Source organism: Saxophila tyrrhenica, assembly GCF_035928015.1.
Source record: "Saxophila tyrrhenica strain CCFEE 5935 chromosome Unknown scaffold_17, whole genome shotgun sequence".
NCBI lineage: Eukaryota > Fungi > Ascomycota > Dothideomycetes > Mycosphaerellales > Extremaceae > Saxophila > Saxophila tyrrhenica.
This window is the reverse complement of record NW_027041749.1, coordinates 402,004-414,152: the sequence shown is the minus strand read 5'-3', so window position 1 is coordinate 414,152 and position 12,149 is coordinate 402,004. Positions and strand designations below refer to the sequence as shown.

Here is a 12,149-nt window from a genome sequence, read left to right as displayed (position 1 = left end):
CGTGAACGGCTCGATTCCTTTGCCTTGTTTCTGGACAGCCGAGGCTGTTGTCAATTTGTTAGATCCGTCCAGGAAGACGCCAAGATGTGCACCGCATCCTCTGCAGGATTCAGCGGCCGTCGGTGTTTCAGAAGGCTTCCAGTCGAGTTGCTTGGCCGAGCGCCGTCTTGGTGTACATGTGGTCGCATTGTGAGCACTCCCGGGGCCTCCCCGTCACAACTTGGTCATAGACTGGCTCCGCTTCCTCCCATCTCCAAAGACATAGCCCGTCGCGACAGGGCTGAAACCACTGCTGCCGGGCATGGGGAAGGGCGCCTTTCTCCACGGCGCGAAGAAGACGGGATGCATTGTTGCAGGATTATACATCGGTGCTGGCATTGAAGCTGACATTGCCACCGGCGCTGGGGGTGCCGGTGTCTTGTGCGGCGGCATGGCTTCGATCTGGGATGATGGTTGGGAGGATTGCTGTCGGGTCTGCTGCTGGTATAGTGGGCTTTGATGTTGACGTGGTTGTTGTGCCTGCGCTCGAGCGTTAGCATGGCAGGATCACGCATGGGTGTGGATGGCATACCTTTGGCCTCGATGGTTGCATGGACGGTAGCATGTTGGTGGGATTGGAGAGATGATGGTCTCCTCGTCCTCGGCCGTCCTTGAAAGTCTTCACCCCGCAATGTGACGTTTGTGTGTCTCGTGCACCTCACGCGAGTTTATCCCCGATCGCTTATTCCCGGCAACACATTGACTCCTGTTGGACTTCACCTCTTCTTTCATCACCAAGATCCAGGCATTTGGGAATGTGGAAGAGACAGTTGGCTGCCCGGCAGCACTCACGCTCCTTACACCACACCGCAAGACGATTGCAATCTACGTCGAAGCCTGTCATCGATATTAGGGACGGCACATTCTACAGACGCTACCCATCAGCTACAGATTCCAAGGACTCCAATCCACCAATCTTCCCAAGACTCAACTTCTCGCTATCCAACACGTCCGGCCCACAGGCTACACCTCAATACTGGTCCATCCTATCGCCTTCATCCCTAGCTAGGACGACATTCCTCCAGGTACTGGCTGGCCAGCATATTTGTCTTCCACCTACGGCACGATCGTATCCTTATCTGTCTGATCTCGCGGAGTCGCCGCAACATGCTATCAAGTACGTCGGCTTCGACGCCGAGCGAGGCAGCAGCGTGGGTGGGACGAATGTTCGGGGAGCCTACTTGAGCGCGAGGTATGAGAGTCGGAGGGAGGAGACTGACTTTTCGGTGTACGACTATTTGACTGGGCATACGGAGCTCAATGCCCTCGAGCATAAGCTCAGTTTGGCCGAGATGGGAATGCTTGAGGAGGTCTCGCAGCAGCTGAGCCTTGGGAAGCTAATGTCGATGCCGGTGGCCAACCTCAGCAATGGACAAACGCGGCGAGCCCGCATTGCAAAGGCATTGATGGCGCGACCGGAAGTTCTACTACTGGACGGGCCGTTCATGGGACTCGATCCACGGACGCTATCGACTATGTCACAAGTTCTAAGGCATCTGGCAGAACGACAGCAGCCTAGACTCATCATGAGCTTAAGGCCAGAAGATGGCGTACCGGAGTGGGTGAATCATCTCGTAGTCATCGGTGATCAGCTGCAAATACTGGCGCAGGGTCCCAAGAACGAAGTACTTTCACAAAGACGGGATGGCGCCAGTGCGCCTGTCGCTAACGCTATTCTGGACCTTGTTCGACATGGTCACGATGCCACTTCTAAGCAAAAGCTGAGTCGAGACGGTTTCGCCAAAGCTTCTCAACCGCTTACACCAGGCGAGCCACTAGTGGAGATGGATGGCGTTAAGGTCGCCTACGGTGAGAAAGTCGTGCTCGGAGGCTGGAAGCAGAGTCATGGGAGTGAAGAAAAGGAAGGCCTTCACTGGACACTTCACCGCGGTCAAAGATGCGGTATCTTCGGGCCTAATGGCTCTGGGAAAACGACAATGCTCAGTCTCATAACCTCCGACCACCCCCAAACATACAGCTTGCCTATCAAGTTATTTGGACGATCTCGCCTCCCTGGACCTGGACAAGCAGGTATCAGTCTCTTCGACATTCAAAAGCGGATGGGTCATTCGAGCCCGGAAGTACATGCTTTCTTCCCGAAAGGTCTGACAGTACGACGAGCGCTTCAGTCGGCTTGGGCAGATGCGCCGATGGCGAAGCCAAAATTGGACGATGCTGCTAAACAACGTGTGGACGCTTGTCTGCGGTGGTTCGCACAGGAGCTACACCCGAGCTCGCAGACGAGCAATGCGACTAGCAAGGATTCAGAGGATGGCACAGGCTTAGGATGGGCAGACGACGTCCGCTTCGCAGAACTCAGTTTCTCGAACCAACGCCTCGTCCTCTTCTTGCGAGCCATAGTCGCAAGTCCCGACCTGGTCATCCTCGACGAAGCTCTTAGCGGCATCGACGAAGCAACACGTGACAAAGCGCTGCTGTTTCTATCCCACGGCGAGAAGGTTGCAGCTGTCGTGAATGGCGAAGCTCAGCAAAGCGCCGTCGACAAGGCTGACAAGGTCGTCTTCGCTGGACTGGCGCCCGAACAGGCTCTTCTGGTCATCAGCCATTCGAAAGAAGATGTCCCTGGCTGTCTGCGGGAGTGGATCTGCTTGCCTGAGCCTGGCGAGGGGCGAGCGCCGCGGACGAGTGTATTGCCTGGACCGTTGGAGCTGAATCCTGAGGGTTGGAATGATATCTGGGGTCGGTGATACGGATTTCCTGCTGTTGGACGAAGGGAATACTGCCATGACTAGCACTCTTGGCTATGTCTGGAGGCGTCTGCAAAGCTTCGCCAAGCCGGTATATCTTGTTGACCGATCACACTAGTGATTCCAGGACGCTTGAGTGACAACACTGGTTTCCAGAGGAAGGATCCCTCGCGCTGGTGCCCAAGGAATTGTTCCGACGGGCGTATAATACCTTTTGAGCATGCCCTGGAACGGTAGGCACATGGCAGGAGTCAAAATTAGGAGCCCCAACCTGCCAGTGGAGAAAACGAGTATACGCCCGCCGTGGGATGAACAAGAGGTTGAACATGCTGACGAGCTGGAGTTTTACGAGCCGGGTTCGTAAGTTGTTGGGTTCTCCGAGACCAACGCGAATGCGGCCAAAGACAGCTGAGAGCGCGGCTCGTTGGATTCTTAGGGCAGGGAGAAAAGAGATGATTGATTGATTGCAACGATGCCCTAACTCCGAAGGCCTCGATGTGGGAAGCTATTGACATATATCTCAATCACACGGCGTCCGAGAAGGTGCGCCGGCTTCGCACCGGTCATACACTGCCATCCACGGCGAAAATTCTCCACCAGCCACGATGTTGAAAGAACTCGTCCTCGTCACCGGCACTACAGGACACCTAGGTTTCCGCACTCTTGTCTTTACCCTTCAGCATGGCTTCAAGGCTCGTGTCCCCCTGCGGAAGCTCGAGCAGGCGGATAAGCTGAAAGCGACAGCCTCGCTGAAGCCCTTCTTGGACGACGTTGAGTTCGTCCACGTACCGGATATCACCTCCGACGGAGCGTACGGTGAGAATATACAGGGCGTCGACTATGTGATTCACGTGGCTTCGCCGGTTTACAGCGCGTTTGGAGCTGGAGAAGTAGGCTGACCCCTGCATCTGGGCGATTGTTCGTGGGAACTGACTGCTCCCAGACCGACTGGAAGAAGCTGATGTACGAACCAGCCGAGAAAGGCGTACTGAACATTCTCAAGGCAGCGAGCAAAGAGCCTCGCGTGAAGCGTGTGGTGATCACCTCGAGCATCATCGTCATCGAGCCCAAGAACGGCGCCGAACGCGCTGGTCGTGGGTCGTCCCTCAGCTCGAATACCGTCACATCCTAACACCTTTCCCAGCCCACGACATCAAACCCCTCCCCTCCCCCCAAAAACTCGCCTCCGCCCCGAACGCCCCAGCCGCCTACGTCCTGTCCAAAACTCTCGCCCACGTCCGCAGCACCGAGTACATCGCCCAGCACAACCCGCACTACGCCCTCATCTGCATTCTTCCCGGGTATATCCAGGGGCCCAACGAACTCTACACCTCCGCCGAGCAAATGCGCGATCCGTCCCGCTTAGGCTCGAATGAAGGGACCATGCTCACGGCCCTGGGGCTGGCGCCGGGGGTCCGAGGCCGAAGTTGCAGGTGTGGTTGGATGATTGCGCGCGGGCGCACATTGTCTCCCTCAAGGCGGAGAAGGTGAGACACCTGGACAATATCTTGACGGTCGGGAATGGAGGGATGAGCACGCCGTGGCGGGATGTGGTGGGACTTGTTATGGAGTTGTTTCCGGAGGAGGTGGAGAGGGGAGTGCTGAGGCCTGGGACGCTGGATGAGGAGGTTGTGGGGGATGCGGTGGATTTGAGAGGGAGTGAGGAGAAGGTTGGGTTTGAGTTTGGGGGGATGGAGAAGTGGGTGCCCGGGTTGGTTGGGCAGTATCTGGAGTTGTTGAAGGAGTAGAGACGGGACGGTGTTGTTTGCCGTCTAAATTTGGCCGCTTCGTCCACAAGGCCTTTACCACGTGTTACTGTGATCCTCTCCTACTTCTCTAGACGTGTACCTTAGCCCATGAGGTCAACGCGCACGTGATGGTGCTGACTAAGGCCACAAACTCAGTTCTGACCGACCTTTGACGCATTTACAATCTTTCTACCAGACATGAAGCCGTCTTCTTCACACACCTTCGACAAGCTGCCCATTGGACAGTATAGGATGGCAACGTGGTCACTCGAAGTCTAGCAACACCCTCTCCAACGGCGCAGCGGAGAATGGAGGAGACGAAACGAAGCTTTGGGGCTAACCCGCAGCTCCACCATCAGCAAATTGTCCTCGGTTGTTCGCAGGATCCTAATAGCCGCACCTCTGCTCGTGTGCCTGACTAGCGGCTCGACCATGCATTCTCGCCCGTCGTGTATCTCTCGTCCTACCTCATCCCGCCAACACACTCTGCAGGCACGATGAGGACGACGGCCGCGGCTTCTTCACTGAAGCACTCGATCAGCAGCCTGGCTGGCCCAGCGAGTCGGAGAGGGTTCGCAACGAGCTTGAGGCGCGATGCTAGCTATGGTTTCATTGGGCTGGGGAGGATGGGTATGCTATGGCAGTCGAAGAGTACGAGAGGATACTGTACTGACGAGGATGGCAGGCTACCCCATGGCCAGGAACCTGCGGGCGAAGATAGCCGAATCCGACACGATGCTCATCCACGACGTTAACCCGGCGGTCACCGAGAAGTTCAAGCAAGAGGTCGGCAAGGTCGAGATAGCAGAGCATGTGCGCGAGGTCGCGGAGACGGCGGTATGTCATACACCTTCATTCACCTCTTCTAGCACTTGCAAGATGAACCAATTGTTCTATCTATGATCTAAGTTGGCAGCGCAAGCTGTTGTCCTGATTACCCAAACACATATAGCCAATCCTCTGACAATACACCACTTCCACTGAGCACGCAAGAGCCCTAGCATGGAAGCCTGAGACTGACGTACTGCAGACCACCATCATCACCGTCCTCCCCGAACCACACCACGTCCAAAACGTCTACCAGCAAATGCTCCGACCCCACACCCTCCGCTCCGAGACCCCCAACACCCACGAACGCCTCTTCATCGACTGCTCCACCATCGACCCAAAGTCCTCCGCCGAAGTCGCCAACGCAACCCACTCCAGCGGCTCCGGCAAATTCGTCGACGCGCCCATGTCTGGAGGCGTCGTAGGAGCATCCGCCGGCACACTCACCTTCATGATCGGCTGTCCTCCCGAGGGCGTGGACCGCGTGAAGGAAGTCCTCTCGCTCATGGGCCGTCGCACCGTACACCTGGGGCCCCAAACAAGCGGCCTGAAAGGGAAGCTGGCGAACAACTACCTCTTGGCATTAAACAACATCGCCACCTGCGAAGCAATGAACATGGGCATCAAATGGGGTCTCGACGGCAAAGTCCTCGCGGACATGATCAACAGCGCGACAGGCAAATGCTGGCCCAGCGAAGCCAACAACCCCGTGCCAGGCGTGGTCGAGGGAGCACCAGCAGGGAAGGACTATGAAGGCGGTTTCGGCACGAGTCTGATGCTGAAGGATTTAGGACTGGCATTGACGGCTTGCGCGCAGGCGGACATCGTGCCGCATTTGGGCCCGCATGCGAGGGAGATTTATGCTGCGTGTGAAGGCGCGGAGGGGACGAAGGGGAGGGATTTTTCCGTGGTTTATCGGCATCTTGGGGGGCGGGAATGATTTATAGATGGTATGTAGGACATGGCATGAATAGGATAGCTGACGCTGCATCTCACACGCCGAAAGGTATCTCAATGCATGGTTTCAACCATGAGCTACGTATCCTTCTCCTTGCCTCTATTAAACCGCCACGGCTCAATCCCCCTACTCACCCCCTGCCCACCGCGCTCTGCATCCTTCCGGCAATAACAACTCCCCCTCACCTCAACGTCCGCCCCCGTCATCTTCTCCCCCAACTCCACTCCCACCCTCTCCGCCTCCTCCTTCCTTCCCAACAGCTCATAACACTCCCGCAACCCGCTCAACGCCCACACGTTCCCCGGATGCCGCAGCGCGCGCGGGAGGGTGGAGTTGAGGCCGAGGTCGGCTTCGTATAAGGAGAGCGCTTGGTGGAGTCTCTCTTGCGCGATTAATACTTCGTGCTCCTGCGTTGCCCCTTCCTTCGCCTTTGACTCCTCGCTAACGTCCGCTTGCGCGCTCCGGCTCGCCTGCTCCAACAACAACGCCCCGAGCGCGTGCCGCGGCGGCTGCATCCACCCCCACGGTTCGTCGTAAGGTAAAGTGTCGGAGAGCCGGACGGCCGTGTTGAGGTGGTGGAAAGCCGTCGCTGTCTCCCCGGCATGATACGCGATTTCGCCCTCGAGCATCGCGCGCGCGACGGCGAGGAGGGAGCGCGCGGTGTTGTTGAAGAGCGTCCTCGACTCCGGGACACGTAGGGCGCAGGTAAGGAAGGCTTCGCGGGAAGAGGAGGCGGAGGCGGGGGAGGATGTGTTGGCGTATGCCACGGCACTGGCGTAGTGGAGCATGGCAGTGGTGACGCAGTAGAGCTCTTCGTCTTCCGGGAGGTCAAGGGAGAGGATGTCGTCCCAGCGTCCGAAACGCACGAGCACGTGGAGTCGCATTGTTAAGAACGCTTCGAGCCAATCCGCCATCGGCGGGCTTTCGACACGGAGCAAGTCATCGCAAATAGCCTCCTCAAGCCGCGCAGCCGTCTCCAGAGCCGTCTGCGACTGACCAGCGAACATGGCCCCGTAGATCTTGAAATGGTAATTATGCGCCCTATACAACGAGTAGAAATTCCTCGCTCCGCGTCGCGCAACCCAGCGCTCGTCGGCGGCTATAGCTGCCGTGTTGGACGTTACCACGGAGGCGTAGTCGCCGCATAGGACGTCCAGGTGCGTGGGCATGTGGTGCAGGTGTCCTGCGTCCGGGACGAGGTTGCGGAGACGGTTGGCGGCTGGGAGGGCGGTGGAGGGGGACGAGGACATCTCCATGAGGTGGATGTAGAGGTGTAGGAGGCCCGGATGGGAGTCGCCTCCTTCCTTTGCCATGGCGGTCTCGAGAACTTCCTTTGCTTCCAGCGTTCGTGAGCCGGATGTTGGCTCGCCGGTCTTCAGATCCCAGAGACTCCATGGCGTGAGATTCATCAGCGCATCAGCATACAACGCCTGCACATCCAACATCTCAGGCCACCTCCCCGCCACCTCCGCCATCGCCTCAGCGTACCGCTCATTCCACTTCTCCCTCCCCTCGCCCTCCAACGAACCCACCCCCCACCGCTCTCCGACCGCCGCTATCAACTGCCCTTCCAACGTCCCCCGTCGACTCGCCATCCCGATCGCTTCTCTCGCCTCCTTGGCATTACGCTCCAGTTCCTCAGCATCGAAAATCTCCCAGGGTTTGTTGTAATTCGGCCCCAGCGCGTATGCGATGCCCCAGTACGCCATCAGACATCCCGGGTCCTCGGCGATGGCTTTGCGGAAGCAGTAGAGGGCTTCTTCGTGGTTGAAGGCGTAGCACCATACGAGGCCGCGGTCGAACCAGGTTTGGCCGATGGGGTTGGAGTTGTCTCCGAGTGGAGAGCAGTATGAGCCGAGATTGAAGTAGGGTGTTACGTCTGCGTCCATTGAAGGGCCGGTCGGAGGTTCTGGCATGAATGGTGCGTTTTGGATTGCCTTGCCTGCTTGGTTGCCGGCGTTGATGGATGATTCGGTCCAGGAGGCGTGGTTGTCTGAGGGAGGGTTGATGTGGTATTTTGAGGATTATTCTTTGGGCATGATACATGGACGACTTTGGATGTTGTCCGGTTGAGGTGGCGGATGCTGGAGATGGAAGTCGAGCTCTTATGAAGGATTGAGACCTTTGTCGTTAATCATCGAGATGTACCTCCTTACATTGCCGTGTTCCACACACAAATGCGGTCAATCGATATACAAACTAAATCTACCAACCATCACACGTCAATTACCTCACTTCGACAAATTCTCAAGAACCCCCCTCCTACGCCCCGCCATCTCCTCCCTCCACCCCACCAACCCCTTCTCGTCCAATTCAAACTTGATCTTGCCTTTACTGATCATCCTCCCCTCCGTCGCCAGCGTAACTACAAAAGCCAGAAACTCCCGGTCTACTAGTATCAATTCCACCGGCCCTTTCTCCCGGTAAGGCGCGTTTACGCTCCACCAGAACCCCTCCACGTCTCCATGATCGCTTTGGTAGCCAGGTGGGAGAGTGGGGTCGAATATGATGTGCAGTTGGGTGTAGGAGAGGTGGCGAAGGAGGTCGATCCAGGCGGTACGCCAGGTTTTTGCCAAAGGGTTGATGTCGATGAACTCTTGGCGTCGGGGAGTGCGGTTGAGTTGGCTGTAGGGGGGGTCTGGGCGGCGGCAGGCAGACAAGATGGAAGGGTTGAGTAAAGGTTTGCATAGGGAGAGCGTGATGTTGATTTCATCTTCGCATGTAGGGCTGGGGTGTTGGGTTATGATTGAGCGCAGTTCGTCCGCGTTCTCGACGTGGTAGGTATGCGACATGGTTGCAGTGATGCCGCTGAAGTGCCAAAGCCTGTAACGATGTCCTTGGGATATAGATGCAGCCTAGATTGTGTCATAGCTGGAGCCTGTCCGTGCCGTACTCCGTGGACTTGAAGGTGATAAAGCGTTGCGATTGGACATCTGGTCAGAAGTATGCATGTACCTGTCTGCCTCTTGACGTAGAAAAGGAATAAAGATATGAGTCATTTGAGGCGTTTCTTGCCTACATAGGTATTGCATGCGCCGCATACCCAAGCAAGTAATAAGCAAGGCTGCAGTAGCTCATCATATATCGTACACCATCGTCCTTCAGAAGCCTACCACGCTCTGAACAGGTCAAGTAAGCCGCAAACGAGAGTCGATCAGTTATCAGCCACAAACCGCGAACTCATCAGCTCGTCCACATGCGCTCGCTGCGAGTTCGTATCCCCAGCATCCATCTGCTTCAGCAACACTGCAAGCACTTCGATTGGAGGATGCAGGCCGAGCATGTTCGCGCGCTTCCATCGCTTGAGGCGTGCTATGCCGATGCAGGGCTGCAAACATCTATTAGTCAAAGCCCACTGTGACAATTCCCGCCTACACTTACGCCGTACTGCCCGCTCATGTCCCATTCCCGCAGCACCTTCTCGTAAAGCGTCAAGTCTTCCTGATGCACTCTTGGCGCTAATCTCTCCTGCTCCTTCGTCCGCCAGTACTTCTTGATCTGCGTGTCCGTCGTCTTGCGCGCCTTCTCCTCTTCGTCGCCAACCCAACCAGACGCCTTGCCACCTACAGCGCCGATGTCACTCTGCTCTGCCCGACCTCCCAACACATCCTCTGCTGTCACCGCCTCTCCATCCGCTTCCAGGGCATCCTGCGCAGCATCTAATGAGGCTGCTTCATCCTCTGCTTGCTGCTGGATCGCCTTCTCAGCGGTAGTGGGTTCTTCGATGTCTGGATCGCCTTCTGCCTTCACATCTGTGCGTACGATGTGCTCTACGAGAGCTGGATCCTCCTTGGTGCCCTTAGACTGCTGTTTTGAACCCTGCTTGGTAACCTTGTTTGTGAACGATAGTTTGGACTGCTGGTTTGCGGCTACTGGTCGCGAGGATGCTGTTCTGCGTTTGGGCGCCATGTTGACTGTGGTGCTGTGTTTATAGAGCTGCGGAAGAGTTGCTGTTGACTAGAAGAATGTTTGAGATGACGTCCAAGAGATAGTTACAGAGGGCTCGTGCTAGATCGCGCTTTCCCAGATCGCGCTCGCTGTTGCTTCGCCAACGATCGTGCGGCGGATCTACCCGCGGGCCCCCGTCGATTGTCCGAGCTAAACCTATTCTCCATTCTCCAGTGGCGACTGTTCGGCTGTTAATAAGGTCGACAATGAGATTCAAAGAAGCAATGGACGGCGCCGCCGATAACTTGAGAAGATAAGACCGAAACGAGCAGATCAGTCACACACACTTGCGATGCCAAATGGCTCTTGAACCAGCCGGACGTGTCGAGGTCCGGGGGGTATTGGAGACCATTGAACAATATTGAACAGATAAGCATTTCTTTGCATGGCTCATGGTTACAATACTCGGCTCCCCTATAATCATTCACATCTTCGAAGCTCATGGCTGGAGAACTCAGCAGTTCTGGCTCCTCCTCCTCCGCTGTGGTAGTACTGAGCCATGGTCCACAACGTCGCGTCGAAGTCGAGAGGACAAGATCCACACCGGTTGCCCATTCTATGCCTTCAACCCTACACCAGATGGTCTAGTCTAGTATGCCGAAGCACTCGGCTGCGGTGATGAAGCCGGTGAAGCGACTGGAACTTCCGGAGCGGCCGGGTTCTGCTGGGTAGCCTGAGCGACTGGAGTCAAGGTGGTATCAAGAGCTCCAGAGGAAGAGACAGGCGTTGACCTGTGGACAGGAGCGCCTGGTGTGAACCCATTTGGGACGACCGTATGAACGACTGCTGGCGGTGCGTGCTCAGGGAACAGCGTCTCCAGCTCTTCGAAGATGCATCCCAGCTTGAAGGACTGCGCTAACGCCTCGTTAGTCCGCGTGACACAGTCGCCGGCTTTGAAGAACTTGGAGTCCATCTTGGTGGCATTCGTTGTGGGAGCACAGGCGGAGTCTTCGAGCCAGTATATCACACCTGGTCGTTGTCCGTTGTCGCAGGGGTAATCGCCTTCCAAGTGAAGCGCTCCGATGGGGAGGTCGCCGCCGACTGCACGATAGCACTGACCGAATTTTGGGTCGGCGATGGGAATGATGTTGGTGGTACCGTCCGGATTGCAGCCATCGGGCAGTGGGCCAAACATGGTGATGGCACCAATTGCAGCTCCTATCTGGGGCTTTGAATCCCTTGCGACAATTCTGGTGGTGAAGTCAGTTGACCGTACGTCTCGAGGGTGAGTTGAGAAGCGTACGTTGGCATGGCAGCGAACTCAGGAGCCTGGTCTATTGTGTACGAAGGATGAAGCTCGGCATGGACGGCAGGCCAAACCACTGCGGAGAGCGCAAATATCACTGTGAAGTCAGAGAACTGCATGTTGTCGTCGTCTTGGTATGAGAAAAGACCTTGGGAGTAATGAGGAGAGATAGTGGTTGAAAGACGTGGCGGCAGTCATATGAAAGAATATATGGACCTAGCGTAAGCAAAAGCAAAGCGGCGAGACCTATTGTTGGCGGTTCGGCCGTTCGTAGTAAGCTCACGACGGGCAGTGTAAGCTTTTGACTTGGACTATAATTGCAGCAGCAGCAGTTGCATCTTTACAGGCAAGATGAGAGGTATAGTTCGCTGGTTGCGAGTCATTCACCTCGACCCAGAAACGGGATGAGGTACCTGCCAAGGCTCTCGAGACCGCTGACTGTTCAAGTGCATAGACCGCTCAAAGACCAGGACTTTGTGGTCTCGTCCGCATCAGCTTACTTTCCCTTCTACTGCAAGCACCGCCACTCAATGTAGCTTCTCTCATTCCAAGACCCCCAGCAGCTCCAATGCCCGGAAAAGGTGACTGCCAAGCCTTGAAGATGTTGGTCGTGAGGAAGACCGGCGACTGCATCGAGGACTCCTACCATCCGGCATACCGCTAGCTGCGATCAT

The 12,149-nt window shown here is 56.4% G+C and overlaps 7 protein-coding genes across 7 annotated transcripts; 3 read left to right on the top strand and 4 right to left on the bottom strand.

Moving 5' to 3' along the window:
* Positions 1-213: 213 nt before the first annotated feature.
* Positions 214-604, bottom strand: LTR77_009316 (uncharacterized protein; the record flags this gene model as incomplete). The annotated part of the gene is made up of 2 exons (XM_064806544.1): positions 214-519; positions 572-604. The coding sequence occupies 2 exons, from the start codon at positions 602-604 to the stop codon at positions 214-216; spliced, it is 339 nt and encodes a 112-aa protein (XP_064655361.1).
* Positions 605-794: 190 nt separating this feature from the next.
* On the top strand, positions 795-2,747 carry LTR77_009315 (uncharacterized protein; the record flags this gene model as incomplete). Its single annotated transcript, XM_064806543.1, has 1 exon — positions 795-2,747. One exon carries the CDS (start codon positions 795-797, stop codon positions 2,745-2,747), a length of 1,953 nt encoding a protein of 650 aa, XP_064655360.1.
* Positions 2,748-3,352: 605 nt separating this feature from the next.
* LTR77_009314 (uncharacterized protein) lies at positions 3,353-4,495 on the top strand (the record flags this gene model as incomplete). Its single annotated transcript, XM_064806542.1, has 4 exons — positions 3,353-3,637; positions 3,691-3,841; positions 3,892-4,160; positions 4,226-4,495. 4 exons carry the CDS (start codon positions 3,353-3,355, stop codon positions 4,493-4,495), a joined length of 975 nt encoding a protein of 324 aa, XP_064655359.1.
* Positions 4,496-5,121: 626 nt separating this feature from the next.
* On the top strand, positions 5,122-6,263 carry LTR77_009313 (uncharacterized protein; the record flags this gene model as incomplete). The annotated part of the gene is made up of 3 exons (XM_064806541.1): positions 5,122-5,125; positions 5,181-5,332; positions 5,526-6,263. The coding sequence occupies 3 exons, from the start codon at positions 5,122-5,124 to the stop codon at positions 6,261-6,263; spliced, it is 894 nt and encodes a 297-aa protein (XP_064655358.1).
* A 95-nt stretch (positions 6,264-6,358) lies between these two features.
* Positions 6,359-9,073, bottom strand: LTR77_009312 (uncharacterized protein; the record flags this gene model as incomplete). Its single annotated transcript, XM_064806540.1, has 2 exons — positions 6,359-8,274; positions 8,548-9,073. The coding sequence occupies 2 exons, from the start codon at positions 9,071-9,073 to the stop codon at positions 6,359-6,361; spliced, it is 2,442 nt and encodes an 813-aa protein (XP_064655357.1).
* A 362-nt stretch (positions 9,074-9,435) lies between these two features.
* LTR77_009311 (uncharacterized protein) lies at positions 9,436-10,190 on the bottom strand (the record flags this gene model as incomplete). Its single annotated transcript, XM_064806539.1, has 2 exons — positions 9,436-9,609; positions 9,663-10,190. 2 exons carry the CDS (start codon positions 10,188-10,190, stop codon positions 9,436-9,438), a joined length of 702 nt encoding a protein of 233 aa, XP_064655356.1.
* A 628-nt stretch (positions 10,191-10,818) lies between these two features.
* LTR77_009310 (uncharacterized protein) lies at positions 10,819-11,594 on the bottom strand (the record flags this gene model as incomplete). Its single annotated transcript, XM_064806538.1, has 2 exons — positions 10,819-11,419; positions 11,473-11,594. The coding sequence occupies 2 exons, from the start codon at positions 11,592-11,594 to the stop codon at positions 10,819-10,821; spliced, it is 723 nt and encodes a 240-aa protein (XP_064655355.1).
* Positions 11,595-12,149: the final 555 nt, after the last annotated feature.